Source organism: Anomalospiza imberbis, chromosome 8 (genome assembly GCF_031753505.1).
Source record: "Anomalospiza imberbis isolate Cuckoo-Finch-1a 21T00152 chromosome 8, ASM3175350v1, whole genome shotgun sequence".
NCBI classification, from domain to species: Eukaryota; Metazoa; Chordata; class Aves; order Passeriformes; family Viduidae; genus Anomalospiza; species Anomalospiza imberbis.
Window position 1 is genome coordinate 34,942,451 of NC_089688.1, and position 27,482 is coordinate 34,969,932.

General features: G+C 54.0%; 1 protein-coding gene across 1 annotated transcript in view; it reads right to left on the reverse strand.

Annotated features, from left to right (window-relative positions):
• TCERG1L (transcription elongation regulator 1 like) overlaps positions 1-27,482 on the reverse strand; it is a 53,944-nt gene that overhangs the window by 14,414 nt on the left and 12,048 nt on the right. The window contains exons 4-7 of the mRNA XM_068198384.1: positions 26,286-26,450; positions 7,925-8,050; positions 2,878-2,972; positions 1,993-2,081 (exon numbers count right to left, since the gene is read on the reverse strand). Coding sequence (XP_068054485.1) covers positions 1,993-2,081; positions 2,878-2,972; positions 7,925-8,050; positions 26,286-26,450 — 475 coding nt within the window. The remainder of the gene's footprint in view (positions 1-1,992; positions 2,082-2,877; positions 2,973-7,924; positions 8,051-26,285; positions 26,451-27,482) is intronic.

Genomic DNA, 27,482 nt, shown 5'->3' on the forward strand with positions numbered 1-27,482 from the left:
TCCCTGTGCCATGCCCATGCCACCCCCATGCCATCCCAGCCAGCCCCACCTCCTGTGACAGGTGCCCCCCACCCCAGCACCCTGCCCCCACGGTTTAGGATGGAATCAGGAGATGTTTGGGATGTGCCAGACGTGACCAGGCTGTGCAGCACCATCTGCAGCCCCTGGGCTTGGCCAGGGAAACCTGCAGGGCAGCAGTTCAGCTCCTTGTCCTGACGTTCATTTGCAACCAGCCAAAATAATATGAAAATAACTATTGCACCATCCTTAACAGACATGCAAACACCTGGAGATGTGCGTCCCTAAATTTATATGTAAATAAACAAACAGAATTTCCATCTCAGGCCGGCGCCTCCTGAATCCCAATGAGAGCTAAACCCCCCTGGCTGAGACACACACTCTGCTGGGAGGAAAATGTTGCTGGCTCTGAAGCAAAAATGCCTGGAAGGAACAACCCTTACAATTACAAGCTCTGATGCTTAATTGTTATTAAAAGCAGGGAGTAAAGCTGGACTTAAAAGGGTCTGGTCCAGGTAAAGGACTGGAAATAGGAAAAGTGCTCCCTCACTGCAGGAGGAGGAGTTACAACCCAGCACACCCCGTGGAGGACAGGTAAGATCCCAGAAAACTGGTTGTACAAACCCATGGGAGTTTTGGCATCCTGGATTCAGTGACATGCACGTGATAAATATATTTAATAACCTTTCTAAGTCATTATCTATGTAGCTCTATAGAATATATACTAGCACACATACTACAAATACTTCGGGAATACTTCATGTTTCTTTTCAGACACAATGGTTTGGATCACAAACCACTGGATCTCTCACATGAGAGGTTCCTTCTTGGAACTGGAATGATTTGGAAGAGTTATGGGACTGTGGGAAGCTCTGTTCTCCCAGAAGACCTGAGCCCCTCCTGGAGAACACCACGGGGATGGGCAGGAACAGTCCAAAGCAAGGCTCCAGAAGCAGCCCAGCTCTTCCAGAAGGAAGGGGAAATCCAGGAATTCAGGTAAAGAGACGGGCTTGGCTGGCAGGGTCAGATGGGATCCCTGGTTGTGCCCAAGGCCAGGCTGGATGGGGCTTGGAGCAAAGATCCCATGGCTGTCAGGCCCTAGGTATAAACTAAATAAACTAAACCAGGTACAAAGCAACTATTCTAGGGGTAAAGGAGATGGAAATCCTTCTCTCAGCCACTCAGGCCACAAAGTGCAGAAAGGTTTGTCTGTTTAAAAGTGCCACAAGTGCTCGGCCCCGCTCCTTCTGTCAGTGCTCAGGGAGCCACAGCCTGGGTCAGACACCCTGTAGCATGCTGGGCAGGCAGGGTCACCCACTGCCACCCAGGGAACGGGGACAGGCAGGACCTGCCCTGAAAGGAACACCATTTCTTACAAGTGCTGCTTTTCCTCTGTGTCCCCCAGTGCCAGCCGCCCTGCAGAGCCCGGGCTCCGGCTGCTGCTCCCTCCCACACCCTCCTGTCACAGGCACATTCTTCTCCCTCTCAGGACAGAGGGAAGAAAGAGAAAACAATTTCTATTTCTGCTCCTTGTTTTTCCCATGTGGAATGTGTTTGGAGAATTGTTCACCTGGGGTGATTGCTTGGTTGGATTCTGGTGAGGATTGTTTGAGCTGATGGCCAATCCAACCCACCTGTGGTTGCACTCTCAGAGAGGGGCACGAGTTGTGAGGAGTTGGATATGGGAGTTAGAACGAGTAGGTTTGTAGTTTTAGTATCTCCTTTAAACAGTATATTAATGTATTATAGCATAGTTCTAATACAGAAATCATTCAGCCTCCTGAGCTGGAGTCACACATCAGCATTTCTCCCCACCGGGTTCACCTGCATTTACAATGCCCTCCCTCAGGGAAAGCTCTGCCAGAAGCTCCCAGCCAAGCTGCTGAAGCCCCTGGCAGAGCTTTCCCCCGTGGCAGCCCAGGAAGGCTCCTGGGGAAGGGGTGGCACAGGGGAAGGGCCCTGGCAGCTCCTCACCACGGGGATCCCGGCACCGGGGCCGACGCCACGGGCTTGTTCCCGCTGGAAGCGCTGTCAGCCTCACGCAGGAGCTTGAAGGAGCGATCCTGGAGACACAGAGGGATGAGTTAACAAACACAGCAGGTTCACAGAGCTGCTCCTGGGGTACCGACCCCCCCTCAGCCTGCAGGGGGGCACCCCATGGCCAGAACTGCAGGAGAGGCTTTGTGGACAGCCAGCTGCCTCTGGAACAGCCCAGATAAATGGAGATTACAGAAATGCCTCCCCACTTAGAGCAGCACGCACGAAAAAGCAGCCAAGCAGTTCTGTCCATGCCAACAGCTCCCATGGCACAGTGGGTGAGGGATAACCCCGAGGGTGGCACCCACCAGGGCAGGAACCAGCCCAGGAGCAAGGGGTCAGGGGCCAGGGGGGCTGTGCCAGCCCTGCTCCTTCCAGCAGCTCCTCTGCGGCTGCTCAGGGCCATCACCATTGCAGGAGAGACTGACTGTCCCCCATCACACAGCAAAAAAATGCCTGCAGCTGCTGGAGAGAGTCTGGAGGAGGCACCAAATGATCCCAGGGCTGGAGCTCCTCTGGAGCCAGGCTGGCACACCTGGGGGTGCTCACCTGCAGAGGAGCAGCTCCAGGGAGAGCTCAGAGCTCTGCCAGGGCCTGAAGGGGCTCCAGGAGAGCTGGAGAGGGACTGGGGACAAGGATGGAGGGACAGGACACAGGGAATGGCTCCCACTGCCAGAGGGCAGGGCTGGATGGGATATTGGGAATTAGGAATTGTTCCCTGGCAGGGTGGGCAGGCCTGGCAAAGGGTGCCCAGAGCAGCTGTGGCTGCCCCTGGATCAGCTCAGGGGCTCCCGGGGGCTCTGGAGAGGCTCCAGGACAGACCTTGTCACTGTCACTGCCCGTGGGGACACTCTTCCTGTCCGTGTGCAGAATCAGCGTCGGGGGGCAGGCGGCTCTGCTCGGCTCCTTGCCACGGTCTGGGAGGGAAGGGAGCTCTTTTAACGTGGAGTAAATAAACTCACAACAAGCCAAAAGTGCTGAACAAACCCCAGACTGCTGGCCTTCTCCTGTCACCTCCTCCTCCTTTACTCACACCCCCTCGAGCCCGGGGTGCCTCTGCAGACACCCCATTTCAGTGGGACACACTCCAGAGCTCTGCACTGCACGGGGCGGTGTCCTGAGCCCCCACGGGACATCCTGCTCAGGGACACGTCCGTAGGGACACGTCCCCACGCAGCTGGGCAGGGCTGGGTTCATGGCTGACCTCCAGGAGCTCAGGGGGTTTTCCCAGCCTGAAGCATTCCCCGATTCTCTCTTCCCCCTGGGCACCCCCTTGTTCCCAGCCCACGGTCCCGCAGTGCTGGTAAGCTCTGTGGGAATCCCCAGGGAGAGCTCATCCACTTCCTCCCCTGTACAGACAGCTGGCTCCATCCTGAAATCCCAAACCCTGAACTGTCTGCTGCCTTCGGAAAGAGTGTGGCCGCAGAGGGACAGCAGGGAAAGGCAGGAAGGCAGCAGGTGTGGGACAGACCCAACATCCCAACAAAGGAGGCTGCGCACAAGACATTAAGAAATATGGGATTGTTTAAATTTAGGGTTTTTTGCCTGCTTGTCCTCTTCAAACATATATTTGGGGTCTGAGCTGAGGGGAGCTGGCCCATCCCTCCTGCAGCAGGGAGGACAAAGGTGTGAGCGACCCCTCTGTACACCCCCCAGTCCTGGGGGTGGCCCCAGCCCCCTCCCGCATGTCCCTGGCTGCCCCTGGATCCCTGAGGTGTCCCAGGCCAGGCTGGACCTTGGGGAAGGTGTCCCTGCCATGGCAGGAGAAGGGGATGGGGTGGGATTCCAGCCCAGACCACTCTGGGTTCCGTGGGCAGATTCACCTCGAAATGCTACTCCAATTATTTCGGAATTCCTCGAGGTACAGAACAGGCCCCCATTTGACTCTGCTTCCCTTGGAATATCTCAGAATAATAAAACATTAAATCCATGGCATTTTGCTCAGAAGATGGCTTTATGGGAGCAAAAAAAGAGGATTTACAAACCAGAGCCATTAATTTCCACATTAAAGGAGCCAGGAGCAGGGAGCTGCTGATACACATCAAAAGGGGCTCGGGATTCATCTTCCTTCTCTGCGTATCTGGTAATTGGGAATCAAAGCCTTCCCAGGCACTTTGGTCCTCTGGACACAGGGAGGTGACAGCCCGTGCCAGTGCCTCCTCCTGCCTGGCTGCTGGCAGGGAAGGACAGCCCTCAGCGAGGCCTGGCACAGAGGGGTGGCACAGGGCCACTGCCAGGGGACCAGCAGTGCCCAGGGAGCACCAGCCGTGGCCAGAGGTGACGCTGGTACTTCTACAGTCAGCACTGATTTGAGAAGCAGCCATGGATGTCATCCGTGGGAAATCCAGGATGAATTTCATCCACAGGCACGTGGGCTCGGGACACAGGAAACAGTCCCTGGCTTTGGAAGCTCTGATACAAATCATGGGGTGGGTTGGGTTGGGAGGGACACTAAATCCCACCCAGTGCCACCCCTGCCATGGCTGGGACACCTCCCACTGTCCCAGGTGCTCCAGCCCCAGTGTCCAGCCTGGCCTTGGGCACTGCCAGGGATCCAGGGGCAGCCACAGCTGCTCTGGGCACCCTGTGCCAGGGCTGCCCACCCTGCCAGGCAGGAATACACAGATGTCAACTGCAGATTGAAGCTGCAACAGGAGCAGAGCCCAAAGCACAGAGCTCTGGGAGCTCTGCTTTGTGCAAAGGCACGTCCAGCCCAGAGCAATGGCCTCGGCCACTGAGCAGTGAGGGTGAGGCTCGGAGCAGGGGGGCTGCTGTGGGCACAGAGCCCCTCTGCCCCTGAGCCTGCCCTGCTCCCGAGGGGACACCGCTGCAGCAGCCAGGCAGCCTCTGCTTCCTCCTGGGACATCTCCCTCTCCTTTTCCTTTCTGGGAAGTCTCTCTCTCCTTTTCTCTCCTGGGACATCTCCCTCTCCTTTTCCTCCTGGGAATTTTCCCACTTCTTTTCATCCTGGGAATCTCCCTCTCCTTTTCTCTCCTGGAACATCTCCCTCTCCTTTTCCTCCTGGGAATTCTCCCTCTCCTTTTCTCTCCTGGGACATCTCCGTCCTTTTCCCTCGCGGGAGTTCTTCCTCTCCTTTTCCTTTCTGGGAATTCTCCCTCTCCTTTTCCCCCCTGGAACATCTCCCTCTCTTTTTCCCTCCCTGCACAGCCCAGGTCCCAGGGAGACCCCTGCGTGCTGCAGCCACAGTGAGCTCCTGAAGCAGCAGCTCCTCAGGCATTCCCATGTGGAACACGCTGCCACCGCGTTCTGGGCAGTCAGCACGTAACAAAGATGGGAATAAAATAAATAAATAAATAAATAAATAAATAAATAACCCAAAGAACCAATAAAATCAAATAACAAAGGGAAGCCCTGGAGCCTGTGCACAGCAGGAGCCATTCAGTCTTACACCTGCCCTTGAACACTGAGTGTTTGCCTGCCGTGCAAGGGAAAGGGGAAAATAATCCCAGGTTGTTCCTCCCTCCCGAGGCTCAGGGATCCCCGGAGCAGGAGCAGCCGGCCCTGGAGTGGGGCTGGCTGTGCCAGGGAGGAGTCCCAGGGCCCCCCTGCTTCCCAAGGGGCACTGTCAGTGCCTCCCCATCCCTGGAGACCTCCCCTTCCTCTGCCCACGTCGGGTGTTCACCGGGCACACCTTCACTCAGAGTTACTCTGTGCTCGTTAATTAACCTCTCCCCCCATCCTCAGTGCACAAAGCGAGCTGCAGCCTGACAGTGAAGCCATCATGAGACATTTCCAACTCCTTTTTCACCCCAAACTCAGCTGCACAACCAGCACTGTGAGCTCTGCTCGGCTGCTGGAGGAAGAGAGGAGATGGAGATAAAGGCTGCTGATTAAAGAGGCTTCTCCCAGGATCCAGGCAGCACAGGGACATGAATAATTCACAGCATGGCAAGGAAAGGTGAAGCAGCAAAGCTGCCTTGGGTATGGCACAGAGGATGTTGGGTGTGATCACAAACATCTCCTTAGAAGCAGAATTAGAGACGGAGGGGAAGAGGGAAGATGGATTCATGCCATGAGGAGCTGTGGACAAGGCATAGTCAAAATTTGTTTTGTAAGAGGCCAAACCTCCATTAATCTCAAGAAAGTTTAACAGTTTGACTCTTAAGTTCTCCCAATAACTGGATTTATTAAGTACACACATCCCACACTGTGGGGTTTATCCTCCCCCAGAACCTCCCCAGGCAGCTCTGTCTGTCCCCACAGCCTCATGGCTCTGGTGTTCACGTCAGCCTAAAACCTTCCCTCACTAATCCACAGCTCCTCCTCTGCTGGCTCTTACTCAATCCAGGCACTGGGATCCCAGCTCTGGTGCCACCAGCCAGGTCCTGCCCCAATCCAGGCACTGGGATCCCAGCTCTGGTGCCACCAGCCAGGTCCTGCCCCAATCCAGGCACTGGGATCCCAGCTCTGGTGCCACCAGCCAGGTCCTGCCCCAATCCAGGCACTGGGATCCCAGCTCTGGTGCCACCAGCCAGGTCCTGCCCCAATCCAGGGACACAGCTCCTGCCTGCCCAGGCTGGTTTTCCCTTTAACTCTTTCTTTGCTGCTCTGAGCACTCCTGCTGTGCCCTCCAAGGGCTGCTTTCCCCTCTCAGAACAAATCCCCTCGAGCTGAGCTTTTCTCCTTCCTGCAGCACAGTGCCCACGGTCCCTGTTACTGCTCAGGGGATCTGGAATGGGAACAGGAGAGCAGCCCACACCAATTCTGTGTTGGTGTGGAGTTCAGGGACAGCTCATTCCATGGCTGGATTTCCCAGGCACACAGCCACCCTGCCCGAGAGCTGCTCTTTGCCACTGCCCTGGAAATCATGGAACCACAGCCTGGTTTGGGTTGGGAGGGACCTTAAAGCCCATCCAGTCCCACCCTCCCAGGCTGTTCCAAGTCCTATTCATTCTGGCCCTGGACCTTGCAGGGCTGGGGCAGCCACAGCTTCCCTGGGGTGAAGGGTCAGGTAGGTTATGTCTGAGCTGATCCCTGGGAACTCCTGATAAACACCTTTCTTCCCCAGAACAGCTCTGGGTAGGTGCTCTCAGGGCCCCGTGGTGCCTCCAAGGTGACAGTGGCAGCCCCTCCTTGGCTGAGTGGCCCCAGGTCAGGCAAGGGAAGCAGCAGTGCAGCGCTGTGGGAGCCCAGCACATCCCTCTGGCTGCCCTGGCTGGCTCCAGACCCTGGCAGGGGGCTCAGACACCTTGGCACCAAGTCAAAAACACCTGTGGCTTCCGTTTTAGCCCATGGGAAAAACTGCCAACTTTGTGTGAGGAATTACAAGCCACAAGGGTTTGAGTGGTGTGGTAGGTGAATTAACACAGGGTGCAGAAGTAGAATTTTGGGGTTTTTAGAATGGGGTTCAGGGGTACAAGATGGAGGGATTTGGGCGTGTCCTGGCCTTCTCCTTCTCCTTGCCCTACAAGTCTTGCTGTGATGGTGACACTTTTCTGTTGGTTTAAGGCACACACACACTGTCCAACAGAAATGACAGATATTGGCACGTTATTGTAAACGTGGCACACGGAGTTTTTGGGATAAAATGGGAACACCCCCCTGAGGGCAGACAGAATGCCATGGCCGACCTGCTGGACAGAGCTCAGCAGGGCAGAGAGAGAATGTTCTGGATAAGGGAAAATGAACAACCTTGAGAAGCCGACCCTGCGCATCCAGACTCCTCCTTTGGCTGCACGGGCTGGAAACGAGGACGTTTACACTCTTGGGGTCATCCAACACCCAGACCCCGAGACAGCCCAACCCCAGCAGATCTGGGGGTCCCATCCCTGCAGGACGGGGCACAGCCTGGCTGCCAGGACACAGAGCATGGCATCCACGCCACTCCAGCCACGGGGACAGCACCCACCTGCTCGTGCCTGCTCCAGCAGGTTGGTGGCCATGAGGGTGACGGCGGGCGTGGACACAGCGGTGACACGGGTGACCTGTGCTGGCACCAGGGGGCCCACGGCAGTGTCCAGCCTGGAGGCAGAACCTGAGAGCAGACCATAAGGGAGGAGTGGGTTTTTCCCTGGTAAATAACAATTCCCTTTAAAACCCCCAGCGTTTTTGCCCAGCTCTTGGCACTCGAGGCCGTGGGCAGCGGTGGGCACGGTGCTGCACTGGGGGATCTCAGGGAGCTTTTCCAACCCCAGTGATTCAGTGAGTTCATCTGCTGAGCACATCTCCTGCCCCCACTGCAGGGTTAAAACAAGGTTTGTGTTCAGCTCGATTCCTGGCCACGATGCCCATGGATTTTCAGCCAATAAACAGTGCCAGAAATTTAAAATTGATGAAAGTGTGGCCCTCAAAGTAAGAATTTGCCAGGATAGATCAATGCCCTCCCAGCAGGTCACAGCAAGATCAGTGTTCTCATTTTAAATAACACTCCTCTGGTTTCCACCGGTGCTCATCACAACTTCTTGGTGTCCCACTCTATCCATGGGAAATTATTTTGCCAATACTTCAGAAGTGCAGCTTGCTCCAGGGATGCAGAGTCTGCTCGGACAAGGCCCAAAGCAGAAACTCTCTGATTTGCTCATGTGCATTATTCATGATCAATCAGTAACCCAGGGCTGCTGCTAGAACCAGGCCAGTTTAAACCAGGCTTCCCAGTCCTGCAGAGTAATTCCTGCTCGCTGCCACATCTGAGGTCAAACCTGGAGCATTCATTTCCAGTTAACTGGGAAGGTTTTCAGAAGCTGAGCCACACAAGAGCCCCCAGCCCCATCTCCTGGCAGGGTAAATCCAGGTGTCCCAGCAGCTGTCCCAGGTCCCATTTCCCAGCCATTTTTTGTATATTTATAGCGGTGCATCACATCCCTGCTTTAAGGCAGACTGGGAATAACACAATCCCCAACACAGTCCAAACTGCAGGATTTCCTGTCCCTTCCTTTCACCAGCTACTCGTGGGCTATCTAACAGCTCCCATCCCAGCTTCTGCACATTCTGGAATAACTTGGATCATTTCTGAAACCTTCAGTCTGTTATAAAAGCCCACTCACACACCCTGAATGCTATCATGGATCTGTGTCCCTACAACTCCAGGTGCCACAGCACAATATTCCAACACAGAACACAGAATCCCAGCCTGGTGTGGCTGGAAGGGACCTCAAAGCCCACCCAGTGCCACCCCTGCCATGGCAGAGACACCTTCCCCTGTCCCAGGCTGCTCCAAGCCCCGTCCTTGGGTTCTATGAATTCTCTGCACCCAAAACTGGAATAATTTCCATGAGTTGTATAATTATCCCCTGCAATTCCACCCAGCACTCGAGACGAGCTCTGCTTGTTCCCCACCTCGGCTCCTGCCGCCTGCTCAAACGTGACTTGCCATTATATAATTTCAGCTGCTTCTTTATGTTGATTTATTATCCAATCCAGGAACAATATCAGTGCATCTTTTGATGTGATGGAAGCAATTATCCCACGGCTTCCATCCGCACCAGAGTCAAGTATATATAAATATATATTTATATACACATATATATGCATTTCATACATGCAGATCGAGTTCAACTGCTTATTTTAATTATAACTGCTGCTCACCAAATAAGCTGGAATGATTTAAGGCAATCTTAACCTTTAAGGAATAAATATTTATGCTTTGGAGCTCTTTGTGCTTATGAAGAGCAGCCTTTGCAATGGATGGCTTTGGAATACAAATACAGCCTGGATGGAGCTGAATGTCACGGTGCAATATCAGCCTCTGCTCTGAACTGAACATAACCTGGGCCGGAATTACACCTTGAGTGTGAACCCACACGCCGACTGCTTTATTATTAAATTTAGGCCAATTTTTCTCTAAAACAGTCCTGAGGAGGGGCAGGGAGGAGGAAAGTGTTGTTCCCTGCGAAGTTTTGGTTGCCTGCAGAGCCAGGGTGGGCTGATGAGCCAACGGTGCCTCTGGAGAACATCTGCCCGTTCCTGAGATCATTTCAGCCATTTCCCAGCATCGCCCACACACAGCCACCCCCATTCCCACGGACTGCAACAGGGACAGAGGGGCCAAAGGCAGGAGGGGAAGGGTGAGAAATCTGAGGATCCACTGCCCTGATTTGTGTGCCTGATGATGGAATCCAGAGGACACATCTGGGCTGCTGAGGCTCCAAGGCTGGACTGGGACCCCCAGCCCCTCTGCTGGGGCTCTGGTGCTCCATAGCCCCACCTCCTCTGTCCCTCTGGCAGCAAAACCCTTCCACAGGGACGGGGAGCGCAGCCAAGGGCTGCCTGGAGCCCCAGGGATGTTCCCTGCCTGCTCCTGGGGAAGGGCAGCTTGGAGACAGCGCTCTGGCCAGGCTGGGCATGGCCACACCAAACTGCCTGCACTGGGATGGCTGGACTGGGATGGCTGCACTGCACTGGGAATGGCTGCGCTGCACTGGGAATGGCTGGACTGGGATGGCTGCACTGGACTGGGAATGGCTGCACTGCACTGGGAATGGCTGCGCTGCACTGGGAATGGCTGGACTGGGATGGCTGCACTGGACTGGGAATGGCTGCACTGGACTTGGAATGGCTGCGCTGCACTGGGAATGGCTGGACTGGGAATGGCTGCGCTGCACTGGGAATGGCTGCGCTGCACTGGGAATGGCTGCGCTGCACTGGGAATGGCTGCGCTGGACTGGGAATGGCTGCGCTGCACTGGGAATGGCTGCACTGGACACACGCAGCCCCCAGGGGCTGGCATGGGATTTTTGCACAGTGGTTTCAGCACCTTGAAGAAGAAAATGGGAAATTCCCCATCCTGTAAATGGTTCCAGCAGGAGCCAGGAGCCAAATAACACCAATTAAACTGGGTAGCAGAGTTTTGCCAGAGCAGAAACCCAACATTCCCACCTTTGCTAACCAGAATCACTGCACAGGCAAAACAATGGGATGCTGCTCCTGGACTGCAGCACAGCTGGCTCCAGCCACGGAGAGCTCCTGGTCCTGCAGGTGAACCCCAGTTTGTGCCTTTCCCAACTAAGCCAAGGCACGTCCATCCTCATATTAAAGCTCAGCTCAGCAAGGGTTTAAACCCAGCTTTTCTCAGTGTGATTAAAGGAGGGATGGGCTTTAAGGTCCCTCCCTGCCCAGACCACTCTGGCGTTCTGTGGCTCCATTTTGCCACCAAATTACAAAAGTGGGGTAAAAAAAAAGCATTTCCCTGTAGAGAATCTGCCCCAGATGCCTGGGAAGACTGGCAGGAACAGAACAGAACAGAACAGAACAGAACAGAACAGAACAGAACAGAGGAGAGGAGAGGAGAGGAGAGGAGAGGAGAGGAGAGGAGAGGAGAGGAGAGGAGAGGAGAGGAGAGGAGAGGAGAGGAGAGGATTGGCCCATTCTCAGCCCCTCAGTGGGGGACAGCAGCACCAGCTGGCATCAGCAAATCTCAGAGTCACTACGTGTTGCCCTGATTTTAAAGGTGTTAAGTTTTCTTTTATAGTTCTTTTGAAAGTTTTAAAGTTCTCATCAAACTTCTTTAGCCTTCTGATAATGTTTACATATTTGAGAGTCAGGGTTCCCACACAATTTCATGTAGAAATAGTTTACATATTTCTCTGTAGATGGAGAGAAATGATTGATTGGTCTTTAGAAAAGTGGTAATTCCATCCTCCAATCCACGGTCACCTTTGGAATGCTATAAACACCAGATGTTTGAATAAAACTGGGTCTTTTTCTCTTTTGAACTTACCAAACATCTGTGTACTCATTTCGTGTCCAATACTGACAACTGTGGTTGGAAAGGACCTTCAAGACCATCAAGTCCAGCCAGCACCACCACCATGGTCACCGTTAAACCGTGTCCCCAGGTGCCACAGCCACTCTGAAATCCCTCCAGAGATGGTGATTCCACCATGCCCTGTGCCAGTGCTTTACAACCCCTTCCACGAAAAAAAACCCCTAATTTCTGAGCTGAACCTCCCCTGCTGTGGCTGTCCTGCCCCTTGAGAGGAGCCCCCAGTGCTCATCCTGGTGCCACCCAGCTGTGCCCAGGCCCAGGGAGGAGGAGTTTGTGACATCCTGGGACGTTACCAGGCAGCCTAATGGCAAAGAGCAGTGAAATCAGTAATTGTGCCTGGCAGGCAGGCCCAGAAATGCACACAGACATTTTTATTAGTGCTGCTGTCACCTCCTGACCCCAGAAGGTGCTGCAGATCAGGGCCCAGGGACTTGCTTCATTTAGAAGCGCAGTCCATCCTGATGAGATCATTTGGGGCAGTCCTGCCTATCTGCAAAGGACAAGAGAAGTCTTTTTGAAAAAAAAAGGAAGAATTGAGCAGCAATAAAAAAAAATCGACTTCTTCCCAAGCAGGCAGCATGCTTCAGCTCCATGCAGCCCCTCAGCTCTGTTCCCCCTTCCCCTCAAGGACACCCCACACTGCTCCTCAAGGCAGTTCTTGCTGGGTAAACACGAGGCTGCCCAGGAGCCACCTCTGAGAAATTTCCCTTCCTTCCTCTGTTCCTTTGTAAGGCCCAGGCAGGTTCATTAAAAACATTCAGCACTTTCTGAATCTGATTATGCCCTTCCCTCTGCCTCAGACCTGGGAACGTGTGGTGCTTCCTGAGCAGCAGCTGCCCTTGGCTGCCTGCACAGGGGCTGCTGGGGAGAACATCCCAGCACAGCTGGCACAGCTGGCACAGCTGGCACAGCTGCTGCAGGGCTCAGCACAGCTGCCCTGCCCCACTGCCACCCCAAACTCAGCCCCAGGGTGAGCTGGAGCCCAGCTGGCGCTCCCTGGGTGATGGAGAGAGCCCCAGCAGTGCTTTGGGAGCCCAAACCCACCCAAAGGAGGCTGGGAATGGCCATCCCTGCTTGCCCTTTCTGCTGGGACCCAGCCCAGGGGCTCACAGGGCACTGGGGGTGGGTGGCCACGGCTCTGTCCCACCTGGGCCTGCCAACAGCCCCTCAGTCCCAGCTGGGAACAGAAACAGCAAGCCCAAGAGTGAGGGCACACAGGGCTGGGCTGGGAGAGAGGGACAGACCAGGCACAGACAGCACTTCCAGCACAGAGCCCCGGGGTGCCAGGCTGCTGTGGGCTGGAGGACCCGAAATCCCCTCCAGTGCCACCCAGGGACACCTCCCACTGTCCCAGGTGCTCCCAGTGCCCAGCCTGGCCTGGGGCACTGCCAGGGACCCACAGAGCCCATGGGCCACTTCCATCAGCATGGAGGAAAAAGGAGGAGAATTTTATAAATCAGACTTTTCTGGTCTCCTACCCAGTCAGAAACAGCCCTGGAAACGCTGGCAGCATCGCGGGTTTGGGCAGAATGACCCCAATTCTTTGCCCTCCTTCATCCGTCCGTCCTGTGCTTTATGTTTGTTTGGGTTTTCCCATTCTTAAACTGAAAAAAGGATTTGGAAATTTCTACTGAAGAGCTCCTTTTCTGCTGCCCTGGAAAGTGACAAAAAGAATCCATTCATGACCTGGGGTGGAGCACAGGAGAACAACAACGAGCTGGAAGGTGAAGGGTGACAGCAGCAGGGAGGTTTGGCCCTGGCAAGGCACAGCAGGGATGGCACAGCCTGGCACTGGCACAGGGGACTCGAGGCCACCACCAGGACTGGGAGAAGCAGGATTTTGGCACAGAAATGCTCTGGGTTTTTTTAGTTCAAAATTGATGGTGTAGAAGCCAAGTCACCCCACTGGATTCCATCAGGAGAATAAATTGCCCTGGAAGGAGGCCAGAAAATTAGTGAAGGGTCTTCTGTCTCTGGTGAAATGAAAAATAAAAGCACGAGGCACAGAACTACAGCTGGAGAGAGACTTATGCACAGATAAATCAGTGTACAGCAGAACAAAAATATGGAGAGACATCATGGGTCTGTTCCATGGGGTTCTTCCCACCCTGGCAGTGTCCCAGGCCAGGCTGGACAGGGCTGGAGCAGCTGGGGCAGCAGGAGGTGTCCCTGCCATGGCACTGGATGGGATTTAAGGTCATCCCAACCCATCCCATGACTGTGGACCTCCAGCAGATCCCAACTCCTGCTGGCTCCCAGCCCGACCCTGCACCCTCCCCAGCAGAGCAGGAGCTGCGCTTTTGTTTCTGCAGGATCGTTTGCAGCTCTCATTTCAATCTGCACGGCCATAACCACTTCAGGAGCTGGTGAATGCTGGAGTAAATTGCTTATTGGAGCGGGAAGGGAAGATGGGAGATAGGAAGTCAGCAAGAATTCCTGAAAATCTGCAGAGTCAGGGCGAAGTGGCAATGAGCACCTTCTGCAATGAGCTGTGCTGGGGAACATTTCCCTCCCTGCTTTCCCCTCTTTAACAACCTGGTTTTTTGCCATTTCCACCAAATGAGCAGCGAAACGAGGGAAGGCTTCAAAAGCAAAGTGAAATCAAGACAAATCAAACCCCCCTAAAAGCTGGAGTGTCACATTCAGCCATTTCTTACAGTCCTGTCCTGTGCTATTGGTGTTTGAGATGTCACCTGTAAAAACCAGCCAGGGAAACACTCCTGCCTCGAGGGAGGGGGACACTGCAGGGGGTGGGACAGGATAACAAAAAAAAAAAAAACAAATTATTCCATGATTCCATGAGAGTGACAGCACCAGCCCCGCAGCCCAAACCTGCAGGATTTAGGGGCATGAAATATCCCCCAAAGCCCTGTGAAGTGCCTTGCTCCTGTCTGCTCTCCAGGGACATCTCTGCTCCTCTCTCCTCTCTGCCAGGGATAATCCCGGAAAGCCATGGCTCTGATCACCCTTCAAAGCCCTGCTGCAGCATTTGGGAAACCTGGGGAGTCCCAGTTTAAAAATTCCTCAGAGGAAGCATTTCAGACATGGTTTATCATGCCCATTTCTTCTCTTTTGGGGAGAATGGTTGCTCAAGGTTGTTCCCATCCCAACAAACCCCTTGCCCAGCCCTGACCTCCTCTGGTGCTGCCCTGGTGATCCCAGGCAGGAATTCTCCCCTTTGTGCCATATCCCAACATTGGCTTTAACTGGAAAAAAAAGACGTTCAAACTGAAACAAGAAGTCTGTGAGCAGCAGAGGCTAACAGGAAGCATTTCCCTACTTTTAATGAGATTTCTCATCACAAGAGCTGTAAGAGCAGGACTCACCATGATGGGATTGAACCCGACACGTTTAATAACAAAAATAGCAGGATTATTAAAGCCCATTCAAGCCATGCTTAGAAAAGCAAATGATGCAAATCCTCGCAGGCTCAGCTCGTGTCCCTGGTTGACTGCTGAGCTGAGCCCTGCTCCAGACCCTGCTGGGCTCAGATCCACAGCTTCAGGCTGGAAGTACAGCTCCTGCTGGAAGCTTTCTCTCCCTGCTGCTATTTTGGAAGATGAGCAGTCAGGGAGTGTTTGGACAAGGCTCTCAGGCATGGGGGGACTGCTGGGTGCCTGTGCCAGGCCAGGAGCTGGGCTGGACCCTTGTGGGTCCCCTCCAGCTCAGGATGTGCTGTGACCCCAGGGTAAAACTCACCTTTTCTCACTTATTTCTACCTACCCCGATGTGGAGCTGAAGTGTGATACCCTTCCTGCTCTGGGTGCCCAGGGAAAGCAGAGCCCCAGGGACGGCTTCTCCTTGAGCTTGCTTTGTGCAAAGAGGGACTGGAGAGCAAAAGGCACCAGAATTTAAACTGGGAAGCAAAAACCATTCCTTTAGGGACACTGCTGGCATGATTTGGAATTATGACAAGTTGCTCTGAATTACTGAGCTGCTCTGGCAAGGTGGGAATGGCACTCCTGCAAAGGGATCCATCCCTTCCCAGGACAAACCAGTTATCACCATCTATCATCCCCACAGCCCCGGCTCACAGCTGCTGCTCCTCTCTAGTGAACATTCCCCCGATTTTCAAAATTCTGCACTGAGATAGAGGTGTTGAGCTGGCTTTACTCATTAGGAAGAAGTCTTGGCAGAACTGTGCCCAAAAATGAGAAAAATATCTTCTCTCCACCTGAGAGATCCTGTTCCCAAGTGACAGTGACAGAGACATTTTACACACTGTGAACCCCTACTGAAGAAAAAACCACTGAAACCTTCCCTGGCTGAACTGGGCTGGAGAGGGCAAAGGCACGAGAAAAGACAGAAAGGCGGAGGTAAATGATGAAAAGTCTCCAGGAGGGAGAAATCCTCCTCAGCAGGACAGAGCCCACCACGTCCCCGAGGTGCCACCAGGAGTGGGGAGAGCCCAACCATCTCCTGGGGCTGCAGGCTGGCACCAGGGGTCAAACCATGGTCCCTGCCACACTGCCGGGGTTATCTCCACACACGGGACAAGATCACCACCAGGCAATCATTGATTAAACCATTAATTAATTCCCTGGGAACCCTGCAGAGGAGACGTTCACCACGGCTGTGGCTCCCCCAGGCCAAAGGTCAGTGACCTTTGTCCTTGCCCAAGCCTCTGCACCTCCCAAAGCCCAGCAGAACCAGAAGCTGCTCCTCTGGACAGCAAACCCTGAGGGAATTCAGAGCCAAGAACCCAAACCCTGAGGAAACTCAGAGCCAAGAACCCAAACCCTGAGGTAACTCAGAGCCAAGAACCCAAACCCTGAGGGAATTCAGAGCCAAGAACCCAAACCCTGAGGGAATGCAGAGCCAAGAACCCAAACCCTGAGGTAACTCAGAGCCAAGAACCCAGACCCTGAGGGAATTCACAGACAAGAACCCAAACCCTGAGGAAACTCAGAGCCAAGAAACCAAACCCTGAGGGAATTCACAGACAAGAACCCAAACCCTGAGGAAACTCAGAGCCAAGAACCCAAACCCTGAGGAAACTCAGAGCCAAGAACCCAAACCCTGAGGGAATTCAGAGCCAAGAACCCAAACCCCGAGGGAAGATCAGAGCCAAGAACCCAAACCCTGAGGGAACTCAGAGAACAAGGACTTTCACACTCTTGGGGTCATCCTGACACACAGACCCCGAGAGCTGGGCAGTGCCAGCACCCTCTGGGGATGAACCTTTCTCTGAAATCCATCCAAACCCCCTGGGCCAGCTCCAGCCGCTCCCTGGGCCCTGTCCCATGGAGCAGAGCAATAGAAACCATTATTACTATTGCTACGAAAGCCTCAGCAATCCGGATTTTTCTGGCCCCTCACTCAGAGGACCCCACTTGCCGTTGCCCCAGGCCCAGCTGTGGCATTCCCTGTCCAGGACCCAGCCCACGCTGGAGCAGGGATTCAGAGCTGTTCCAGCCGTGCTTTCAGGAGTGTGAAACTGCACTGGGATCTGCTGGCTCCTGCTGCATCGCACACCTCGATGGAGCCTCCAAGCTGGGGAAAAAACCTTGTGTTGGATTTCTGGCCAGTTCCTGAGAGCAGCAGCTCCTGACCTCCCAAGTAGGGCAGGTGAGGATCAAAGGCTCCTCTTGAATTAATCTTGGAGCCACCACTGAAAATTGGAAAAGAAGGCTGGAGGTGCCCAAAGCCACAGCAGGGATTTGTGCTGAGTGTGCCTGGAGGGACTGGGACTCTCCTGGGCTGTGACAGAGCTTTTCCAAGCCCAGGGAGGGGAGGTGGGACCACCCTGCAGCCGAGGGAGCCCCTGCCCACAGCAGGAGAAAAGGGGGTGATGAGGAAGGTGATGGTGATGGTCACCCCACACCCTTCATCTCCCACAGCCCCTCCCACTGCCCCATCCAGTCCCATTTCCCAAACTTTTATGATTCTTTTCCAGCCTCACACAAACTCCAGCAGCAAATTTCCATCTCCTCTCTGAAGGGGATGTAATTCTGAGAGAATACACTGAATTCTGCAGCATCAGACCCTCAGAACCTCCCCTTGCTCCCGTCATAGCACAGTAATTATTTCTGCATGAACCAGTCATTGTGTTTCGGAGTGAAATCTTCAAGCACTCATTTCTGGGAGGATTTCGGTCAGAAATTAGGTTTGGAATTTTGAACCCAGCCAAGTAGAAACCAGGAACGTGACTCTCATGCTCCATTTTTGGGTGGTTTCTGAGTCAGGTTTAAGGTCCCAGGTTCCTGATGCCACAGAGGGAACTCAATGCGGAACAGGGGCTGGCTGGCAGGAGGGATTTTCTGGGAAGGACAGAATCCCAGCCTGGTTTGGGTTGGAAGGACCTTAAAGCTCATCCCATCCCAGCCCTGCCAAGGGCAGGGACACCTCCCACTATCCCAGGCTGCTCCAAGCCCCCAGTCCTTCTCCTCTTCCCCTTCCACCATCCCCATGCCCTGCATGTGCCAACAGAGCTGTAAGTGCAATAAAATCCATGAAATCCCATTTAGTACTCTGGGGAAGCTCCTATGGCACATTAAAATTGGGAAATGTAATTATTTTCCCTTATTTATATTCTGGTCAAGAAGGAAGATTCATTTTGCCTCGTCACATTTCTTTACACTTTAGTGGGGCCTGGCTGAGGAACGGGGGAGTCACCCAGGAAACACCCACAGCTCCAAAGCAAAACGGGGTAAAACCAGGAAAATCCCTGTGGATTTGGTACCCACCATCCAGGGGGCTGAACAGGAATAGCTGTTTGATTGGAATAATAATAATAATCATCATCATCATCATAATAACAACACAAACCCTAAGCTCTCAGCCTCGCAGACCCCCACATCATGCCATGGTGCCCTGGAATTTCTATTCCCTCATAATAAACTCCCAATCAGGTATTTCTGCATTAATTTTAGTTTCCAGGATGAAGTGTAGCAGCAATTTGAATGATTCAAAGGATGTTTTGTGGCACAGGGTTTGCTCAGCTCTCAGTCCCCTTAGACAGAATGTCTGGAGCATTCCAGGGTCCCCTTCTCTTCCAGGGAATGCTGAGATTATCCTTTCCCTAACACACCATGCTGAGAATTGCACCAGGAGGTAAAAGACCCTGCTGATGCAAATCATAAAACTGGAGATTCATCCACTGGCATTGTGGAATTTCTTCCTCCATCAGGTTTAGTTTTGAACTGAGTTTACCCCACATCCATCCCTGATTCAGGCCAAACATTGGGAATATATTAGTTGAAATCCACTCTGTGACTTCATTTTACAGCATCAAAACCAGATCCCAAATAGCTGAATAATAAAGTTGAACACATAAAAAATAATTTAAAAAATCTTTTTTTCCCCTCACTAATAAGCAAGACAAAAGCACGCAAAGCAACACCACTCCCATCTTTTACAGGATTTTCTGCCTTGCTCCCCTCTCCAAGTCCCCCAGTATTCCTGCTGGGCACCCCCAAGCAGCACAAAAGCTGGGCCTGAACATCCCCTGGGAATTGTTTTGCATCCCAGCACCATTCCACTAAGCCTTGGCCACGCTGCACAGTTCCTTATGCTTTAATTGCATAAATAAATTTCAGGATGCAGCAGCAGCCACCAAAACAAGGTGTTCCCTCAGCCCTGACTGAAAACTCATGGGATTCTCACAGGAATTCTCATTCATTCATCTTCTGGAGAGGGACAAGCAAGGACTCCTCGTGGAATGATCCCATTATCCTTCCCAGGCTTATTCCTGTCTTTCACTCCGTTTGGGTTTTCCTTCTAAGACCTCTGCTCCATTTACAAGAAATATACCCAGTTTAGAGAGGGCTTTTTAAGCTACACAAATCTCGATGAATCTGAGTTTCTAAGAGAAAGAAAAAGAGCCCAACCTGCCCCGTGCAGCCCAGGCTCCTCAGAGGGACCAGGGAAAACGACAAACTCCTGTGTCACTGTGACCCCCGAGTGCTGACGGCCCCAGGCTCACCCCTGGCTGGGGAAATCCCACCTGGCAGGGCTCTGGGCAGAGGAGCTGCTGCTGAGGGTGAGAGCTGATTGAAACCCTGCACAGCACAGCACTGCTCCCAGGAAAACCCAGCTCAGTGTCTTAACAAGCAGTTACAGACACAGTAAATTAACTCTGACTTTCATGACATTTACCGAGAGCTGGGCACGACTGAGAGGATTTGGGCTGTTTGTCTTTTGTAGCTGCCACTGGGGTATTGATATTTTTCCTTTTGTCAATACCTTGCTGTTACATCCCAGGCACTGAGAGTCTCTTCTGGAACACACTGTGGGAGCAGCTGCTTAGCCATGAGCCTGGCCTAACCAGGACTGGGTTGTGGCCTTTTCCTGGTGTCCAGCCTGACCCTCAGGTCCTGCCCCTGCTCCCCAGTCACCCCAAAGCCTTGGGAATCCCCCTGTTGGTACAAAGCGCACTGTGATCCACAAACCCAGTCAGGCCACCCATGGATTTGCACCCATAAACTCCCCCTGAGTGGCTTTGGATGGTGCAAAAATGTGCAATGTCACAGAGCTGTGCCTGACCTCACCCTGCCCGTCCTCCTCCTGCCCTTTGCCTTGGTAACCCAAACAAGCAGAAATTTCACACTGAGAGCCACCACCCCATTTCTTACAGGGTCCTGACTGGGCAGCTCCAGCTTCCAGCAGGGACTCCCTGTGCAGGGAGGAGGGAACTGGTACCATTTCAGTGGGTTCTGGGCATTATTTGAGCCCCTCTACCCACTCACCTTCCCTCTGGTGTGCCAACACAGACAGGGAACTAAAAGGTGATTTTGTGCTGAATATTAGCCCGGGCAGGAAGTGATCACTTTAATAACTATAAACATTCATTTACTTGCTTCGTTACCCAGCATTAGAGCTGGGCACATCATTTACAGCGGGCTTGTTAGAGCTACTCAGCACTCCCAGGCCAGCCTGTGCCTGTGCCAGACACGGGGCACACCCAGCAAGGCAAGGGGAAGCTTCCTCAGGAGACGAACACCACAGTCCTGCCTGGAACACTGGCTGTTTCCCCAAAACTGTTCATTTGTGCTCACCCAATAACGCGGAGTTCTGGTGCAGGGGAGGGCTGGGCTGGTGTGGAGTGAGAACTGCACGAGGAGAATGCCCACGGAGGGGATCCCAAAGGGATCCCAAAGGCTGACCCGTGGGAGTGAGCCCAGCAGAGCCCAGCTCGGCAGAGCCCAGCCTGGCAGAACCCAGCCCGGCAGAGCCCAGCCCGGCAGAGCCCCAGCCCGGCAGAGCCCCAGCCCGGCAGAGCCCAGCCTGGCAGAACCCAGCCCGGCAGAACCCAGCCCGGCAGAGCCCCAGCCCGGCAGAGCCCCAGCCTGGCAGAGCCCAGCCCAGCAGAGCCCCAGCCTGGCAGAGCCCAGCCTGGCAGAGCCCCAGCCCGGCAGAGCCCAGCCCGGCAGAGCCCAGCCTGGCAGAGCCCAGCCCGGCAGAGCCCAGCCTGGCAGAGCCCAGCCCGGCAGAGCCCAGCCCGGCAGAGCCCCAGCCTGGCCGAGCCACGCAGTGCCCAGAGCTGCAGGGGCTCACTGCATTGCATGCACTCCCTGCATTGCAGCTGGTAATTAATCCCAGTAACAGGAGGAAGGAAGGAGTTCGGAGTGTGCACAGAGGTTGGACACATGGCTCAGCCCAGCCCTCCCAGTAAGGAACTGGGAGGGAAGAGGTTGGCCAGGAAACACCTGGGAAAATGCTGGAACACCAAGGCCAGGCTGGACAGGGCTGGGAGCAGCCTGGGACAGGGGAAGGTATCCCTGCCATGGCAGGGGTGGCACTGGGTGGGCTCTGAGGTCGCTCCAAGCCAATCCATCCTGGGCTTCTGTGATTCCCTGGGTACCTTAGGCTGAGCTCAAGGGTTTAACAGGACTAACCCCAGAGCTCCGCTGCCTTCCCAGGCTCTGTGGCCAGTCTGGGATAGCCTGTGCCTCTGCTGGGAGGAGCAGTAGCTCCCTCCCCAGCCCATGAACCATCTGTAACTGTGCTCTGAGCCTGGCTCAGTCAGCAGGCCTGCTAAGGAGGGACTGACAGACACAGACAGAGCTCAGGCACAAACCTGAGCTGGCCTTGACACACAGCATTAAGGTGCTGAGAGGAAAAAGGCTCAGTCACTTCCCAGCTGTTCTGTGGCAGCCTAAACCACCACATTTAAACCCTTAAATAATGCTGAGAGCCAGGGAACAGGTGGCAAATGGATTATATGGCAGATGGTGCCTTTTTTAATATTTGTGCTCACTGCTAATTTACAGAGTCCATAAGCACAGACTCATCTCTTACCTTCTTCACTGCCACCATTAAAAACCTGCATGTGAGGAAAATAAACACCCACTTCTTTATGCAGTAGCTGCAGAGGGGTGTTAGAGATTACCAGACACCCCGTTCCTTAATTACTGCAGGTAAGTGCTGGTGTTTGCAAATTTAATGCATTTAGGGTTTCTTTGAGCCAGATCTCAGAGCCTTGGCATGGCAGTGCTGGGAAATGCAGTTTCCTCCCCCAGCAGAGCCCAGGAAGATGCAGCACAGCAAGGAGCTGCAACTCCACAAGCTCCTGTTCCTGTTTAGTCTTTATGTTAAACCTGGCACAAAATCCACACTCACAGCCAGGCTGCCATGAAATATTTAAGGGAACATTTGCCTGGGAGATGCACGAGCAGCACCACCAGTAGATGCAAAATGAAGGAAGGAAATAAAAGCAATACTAACCCAAAATGGGGCTGCAATTGCATTGCTGGAGCCTTCTCCGTTCACCTCACTGGTGTGGGAGCAGAGGGCACAGCAATGTGGGGCCAAGGCCCCTCTCACTGCACAGCTCAGAGCCTGAGCTGGAGCCTCTCCAGCCACAGATCACTCCATGGACAGGTTCCTCAAGCTTCAATATTTTATTCCATATAAAACCGTATTTTATGTTGCTATTAAACCCAGGACTTTTATGCTGCTTCTCTCCCATACATTTATTTCATCATTACAAGTTTTTCTAGGCTCAGCACGGTGACAAAACAATCCCCAAGAGCACCCCTGACTGCAGAGCCACGGCACAGCAACCTGCAGCAGCCAGCACCTCCCAGCCTGTGTGCTCAGCCCCATTTCCAGGGATCCAGCTGGGATCCTCCACAGCCTCCTGCTGCACATGGCTTTAAATTCCTTAAATATCCTCTGCTCTCTCATAGCTTTGCTTCTGATTTTCCTTCCCAAAATGTAAAATAAATTGTATTAAAAATGATTTTTTTAAAATTACATTGTGCACACTCGCAGCTCCCCTAAATTCCTGGTGAATTGCCCCGAGGGAATTCCAAGGAATTTCCTCTGTGAGGATGGAAAAGCAGCAGAGCCTGGATCCTCACCTGCCCTGTGCCTTTCCCACACCTCCCACCCCTGCTATTCCCAAAGCTATCATTAGGCTGCCAGGAATTAACTGTAAGGCTGCAAAACTGCCCACAATCAAAGGTCTAAAACAATCAATATTCACTCCTAAGATCGAGCAAATCCCTGTGATTGGAGACACAGGACTACACTAGGCAGGAGCAGGACACTGATCTCTAATAGAATCAATTAACAGGGGATAGTCAATTAACTGGGCTAATCACACACACAATGTTCAGCCTTCCAGGCACCAATAAACACAGAGATCGAAGTTGGAAATAATGTCATTTTGGGGGTTTTGAGGTCATTGCTAAGGTGTGCCCATGGCCTTTCATTGGCTTTAGACAAGGGGAATGTAGGAAGGTCATTAACCCCAGGGTCACAGCTCATTAACCCCAGGGTCACTTTTTAGGTGACAGGATCAGGACAAACTCAGCCTCCCCCCCCCCACGGGGAGGAATTCCTTCCCATCTCCATCCTAAATGGATGCAGTTTAGGCCATCCCCCTGGTCCCATCACACCTGGCCACAGCAATACCCCAAACAGCAGGTGTGGGGTGCAGCCCATGCTGCATTTAAGGTTTCTGCACCTTCTTTCCCCGTTTCCACTCCCTTCCAGGCCCTCAGCCCTTTTTGCCAGGTCTGGACCTGCCCAGGACACCACAGAGGGGTCCCTGCCCCGAGGCTGCCCCAAGGCTCCTTCCCTCAGGCTGGTGTGACAAAATCCAGCCCCAAGCCCTTCCATCCTCCTCCAGCCCAGTGAAATGATCCTGTCAAACTGTTTGATGGCAGCTCTGCAAAGGCCCCAGCCTTCCCCCAGAGCTGGGGAGGACAGAGAAAAGCGGGGAGCTGGGTCTCAGTTCACTGCTCCGGGCTCAGGCCTTCCCAAAAAGCTGCTCTCAGTCAGCAGGAGAGAGTGCCCCAGCTGGGCTGGCCATGAGTGATGGGTAACATTGCTGAGGCACTCAGAGTGAGCTTTTTGATGGCCCATCACACACCAGGCACAGCAGGAGACAATTTGGGGACACTTCTCCTGGCCTGGCACGTTTGTTGTCACAGGACCCAGGCAGTTCTGGGGGCCAGAGATTCCTGAATGACGGCACCCAGCCATGCCCAGCTCCTCCCAACACTCCACTGAGAACACGTCTCAAATGTCATCCTGCTTTCCAGGTAAACAGGGATTTGTTCCGCCTTTGGTTCCTCCTCTAAAATATTCCTAAACGGGCAAAACGCTTTCCAGGAGTCAAACAGGACATTCCATGGGAAGCAGCACCAACTCCCTGCCCCACAGCAGCATCAACTCTTCTTTCTGCCCAAGTTCAGCACCAGCCTTTTTTGGACTAAGTACAAAACATTTTCATTCATCCACAGAGCCCCTGGGGCTGGGAAAGCCCTCCAGGATCAGCAAGTCCACCCTGTGCCCCATCCCCACCCTGTCCCCAGCCCTGAGTGCCACCTCCAGGTGACACCTGCAGGGATGGGCACTCCAACCCTCCCTGGGCAGTTCCAATTCCTGACCCCCTTTCCATGGGGAAATTCCTGCTGCTGCCCATCCTGAGCCTGCCCTGGCTCAGCCTGAGGCCGTTCCCTCTCCTCCTGTCCCTGTTCCCTGGAGCACAGCCCGACCGCCCCGGCTGTCCCCTCCTGTCAGGAGCTGTGCAGAGCCACAAGGTCCCCCCTGAGCCTCCTTTTCCTGCACCTTCCCTCCTCTGGGCCCGTTTGCTGTTCCCAGCCTGGTCCCAAAGCCCTGCAGGAAGGAATCCCTGGGATCCATCTCTCATTAAAGCTCTCCCACCAATGCCAAACCAGAACTGCACCTTCTGCAGAATTCAATCTCCCTGAGCCTTGCTGTGCTACACTTCAATTACCAAAAAGATGGAAAACACACCCTCATTTACATTTTTAACTTAATTGGCAGATAACTGTTCTAAAAATAGCCCCAAGCATCCCAGGTGCAGTTCCAAACATTGCCTTGAAGGCTCCCGATCAGCCAGACCTGCCCAGCCAGGCAGGGATCCCCCCTCAGCTGCCACCTTCAGAAAGGTTTCACTCAACACCCAGAAAAGAGGGATTTCTCCAGGACAACCACACCTCAGCTCTGGGAAAGGATCCGGGCTGAGCTCTCCCAGAGTTTGTAACTAAAACCACCCAGAGAATCTGCTCAGTACTTCACCAAGTGCTGTCCCACGCTGTGCCGACACCTCGTGAGTGCCCGTTTCAACATTGCAGCTCAGGTGTGAGCCTCACCACACCCCTGAGGGTGTGTGTCCTAGAGTGCAAGGCAAGATGTGTCCAGTCGCCTCTGTCAGAGGTGTGGCAGTTACCTTCTGTTCATTGGGCACTTTTCTTTATCTCTTCCACAAACCAATCCTCCCTCCAGCAGACACCTGCTGTTAACGGGCTACTGAATGTCCCTGCATGGCTGATAAAATTACAGCATCCCCCTGGGAGATGCTCCGCCCAGAGGGAGGAGCCAAGCATTCCTACCTGGATACAATCTGGAGCTTCTGGAACAGCACGGCTCTTCCTGCACTGGATTTCCCAGAGGAACAGCTGCCTTTTCCACTGCAGGAAGACTGCACCCTTTTCTACAGGATCACTGCTCCAACACAACCACACCTGACACTCCAGGAGGGCTGCAGCCACAATTCCAATTGGACTGCGGCCAACACCCTGACCCACAGGGTGTCAGGTTGTGTTCTGACTCTGTCAGTGTTGTTTTGGTTCACTGCGTTGTTTATTTTATCTTTTATTTTCTTCCCTCATAAAGAACTGTTATTCCTGCTCCCATATTTTTGCCTGAGAGCCCCCCTTAATTTTAAATTTATAACAATTCGGAGGGAGGGGGTCTACATTTTTCCATATCAGGGGAGGCTCCTGCCTTCCTTAGCAGGCACCAGTCTTTCCAAACCAAGACAGTGTGCTGCTGGGGCTCAGAGCTTTTCCCACAGAACCCCCTCAGATGAGGGAGGAACCAGCTCAGCTGCCCCTAAATGTCACAGGGACACGCCCATGACAAACATCCCTCGAGCTCTGAACCCACTCCTGACACACATCCCAGAGAACGCCCACAAACTGCTCCAGGAACCCCCAATCTACCCCTGGCAGTGCCACCTGTGCCCACCATTCACCAACTCCCACACACCCCCCCTGAGCTGCTCCGCAGGGCACAGCAGGGACCTTACCTGGGAAGGGCGAGGCCAGGAGCGGGACTTTGATGGGGGAGAAGGTGAGGAGGTGGCAGGGCTGCAGGCTCGGCCCCGGGGGGGCCTGCGGGGCCTCGGGCTCCAGGGCCACCAGTGCCAGGCTCTGAGTGCCACCCACGGCTTTAAGGCTGTTCTGGCAACCACCTGTGGGAGAGAGAGAGATGTGAGTGGGAGCTGGAGGGGAAAGCAGTGGGCCTGGGGGCAGTGGCATGCTCAGCACTCCGAATGTGGGCACAGGATGCAGTAAGATGCAGCTCGTCCCCTCAGAGGGACACCAGAGTCTGAGCAGGTGTGATGTGGAACAAATCTATTTATTGTACTCAGCTCTGGGCTCCAGAGTTCAGGAATCACAGAACCACAGAATCATTTAGAGTGGAAAAGATCTGCAGGGTCATCAGGTCTAAATCCTGACCAACCCCCACCTTGTCCCCAGCCCAGAGCTCTGAGTGCCACCTCCAGGGGACACCTGCAGGGATGGGCACTCCAACCCTCCCTGGGCAGTTTCAATTCCTGACCCCCTTTCCATGGGGAAATTCCTGCTGCTGCCCAGCCTGAGCCTGCCCTGGCCCAGCCTGAGGCCGTTCCCTCTCCACCTGTCCCTGTTCCCTGGAGCAGTGACAAAGGAAGAAAGCCAAGGAGCTACTGGAGAGGGTCCAGAGAGGCCACGGAGTCCTTTTGGGACTGGAGCATCTCTGAGATGAGGAGGGACTCTGGGAGCTGGGCCTGCTCAGGCTGGAGAAGGGAAGGCTGCGAGGGGATCCCAGCAAGCCGTACAAATCTCCCCAAGGGCTGTCAGAGGGTGGTGCCAGAGCCAGGACAAGCAGCACTGGCCAGGAGCTGAGCCACAGCAAGTTCCACCCCAACGTGAGGAAGAACTTCTGTGCACGGAGGGGCAGAGCCCTGGAGCAGCTGCCCAGGGAGGGGCTGGGGTCTCCTCTCCAGAGCCGTTCCGAAGCCTCCTGGATGCGCTCCTGAGTGCCCTGCTCCAGGTGCCCCTGCCTGGGCAGGGGTTGGGCTGGGTGATCCCGGGGTCGCCCCAAGCCCAGCCGTTCCGTGACTGAGCCATTCCTGAAGGACCCAGAGCCCCTTTGCTGATGGTGATTCCAAAGCCCAGCTTGTGGCTGGAGCATTTTCAGCCCCTAAACCCCACAGGTGTGAACACCTCAGCATAACCCA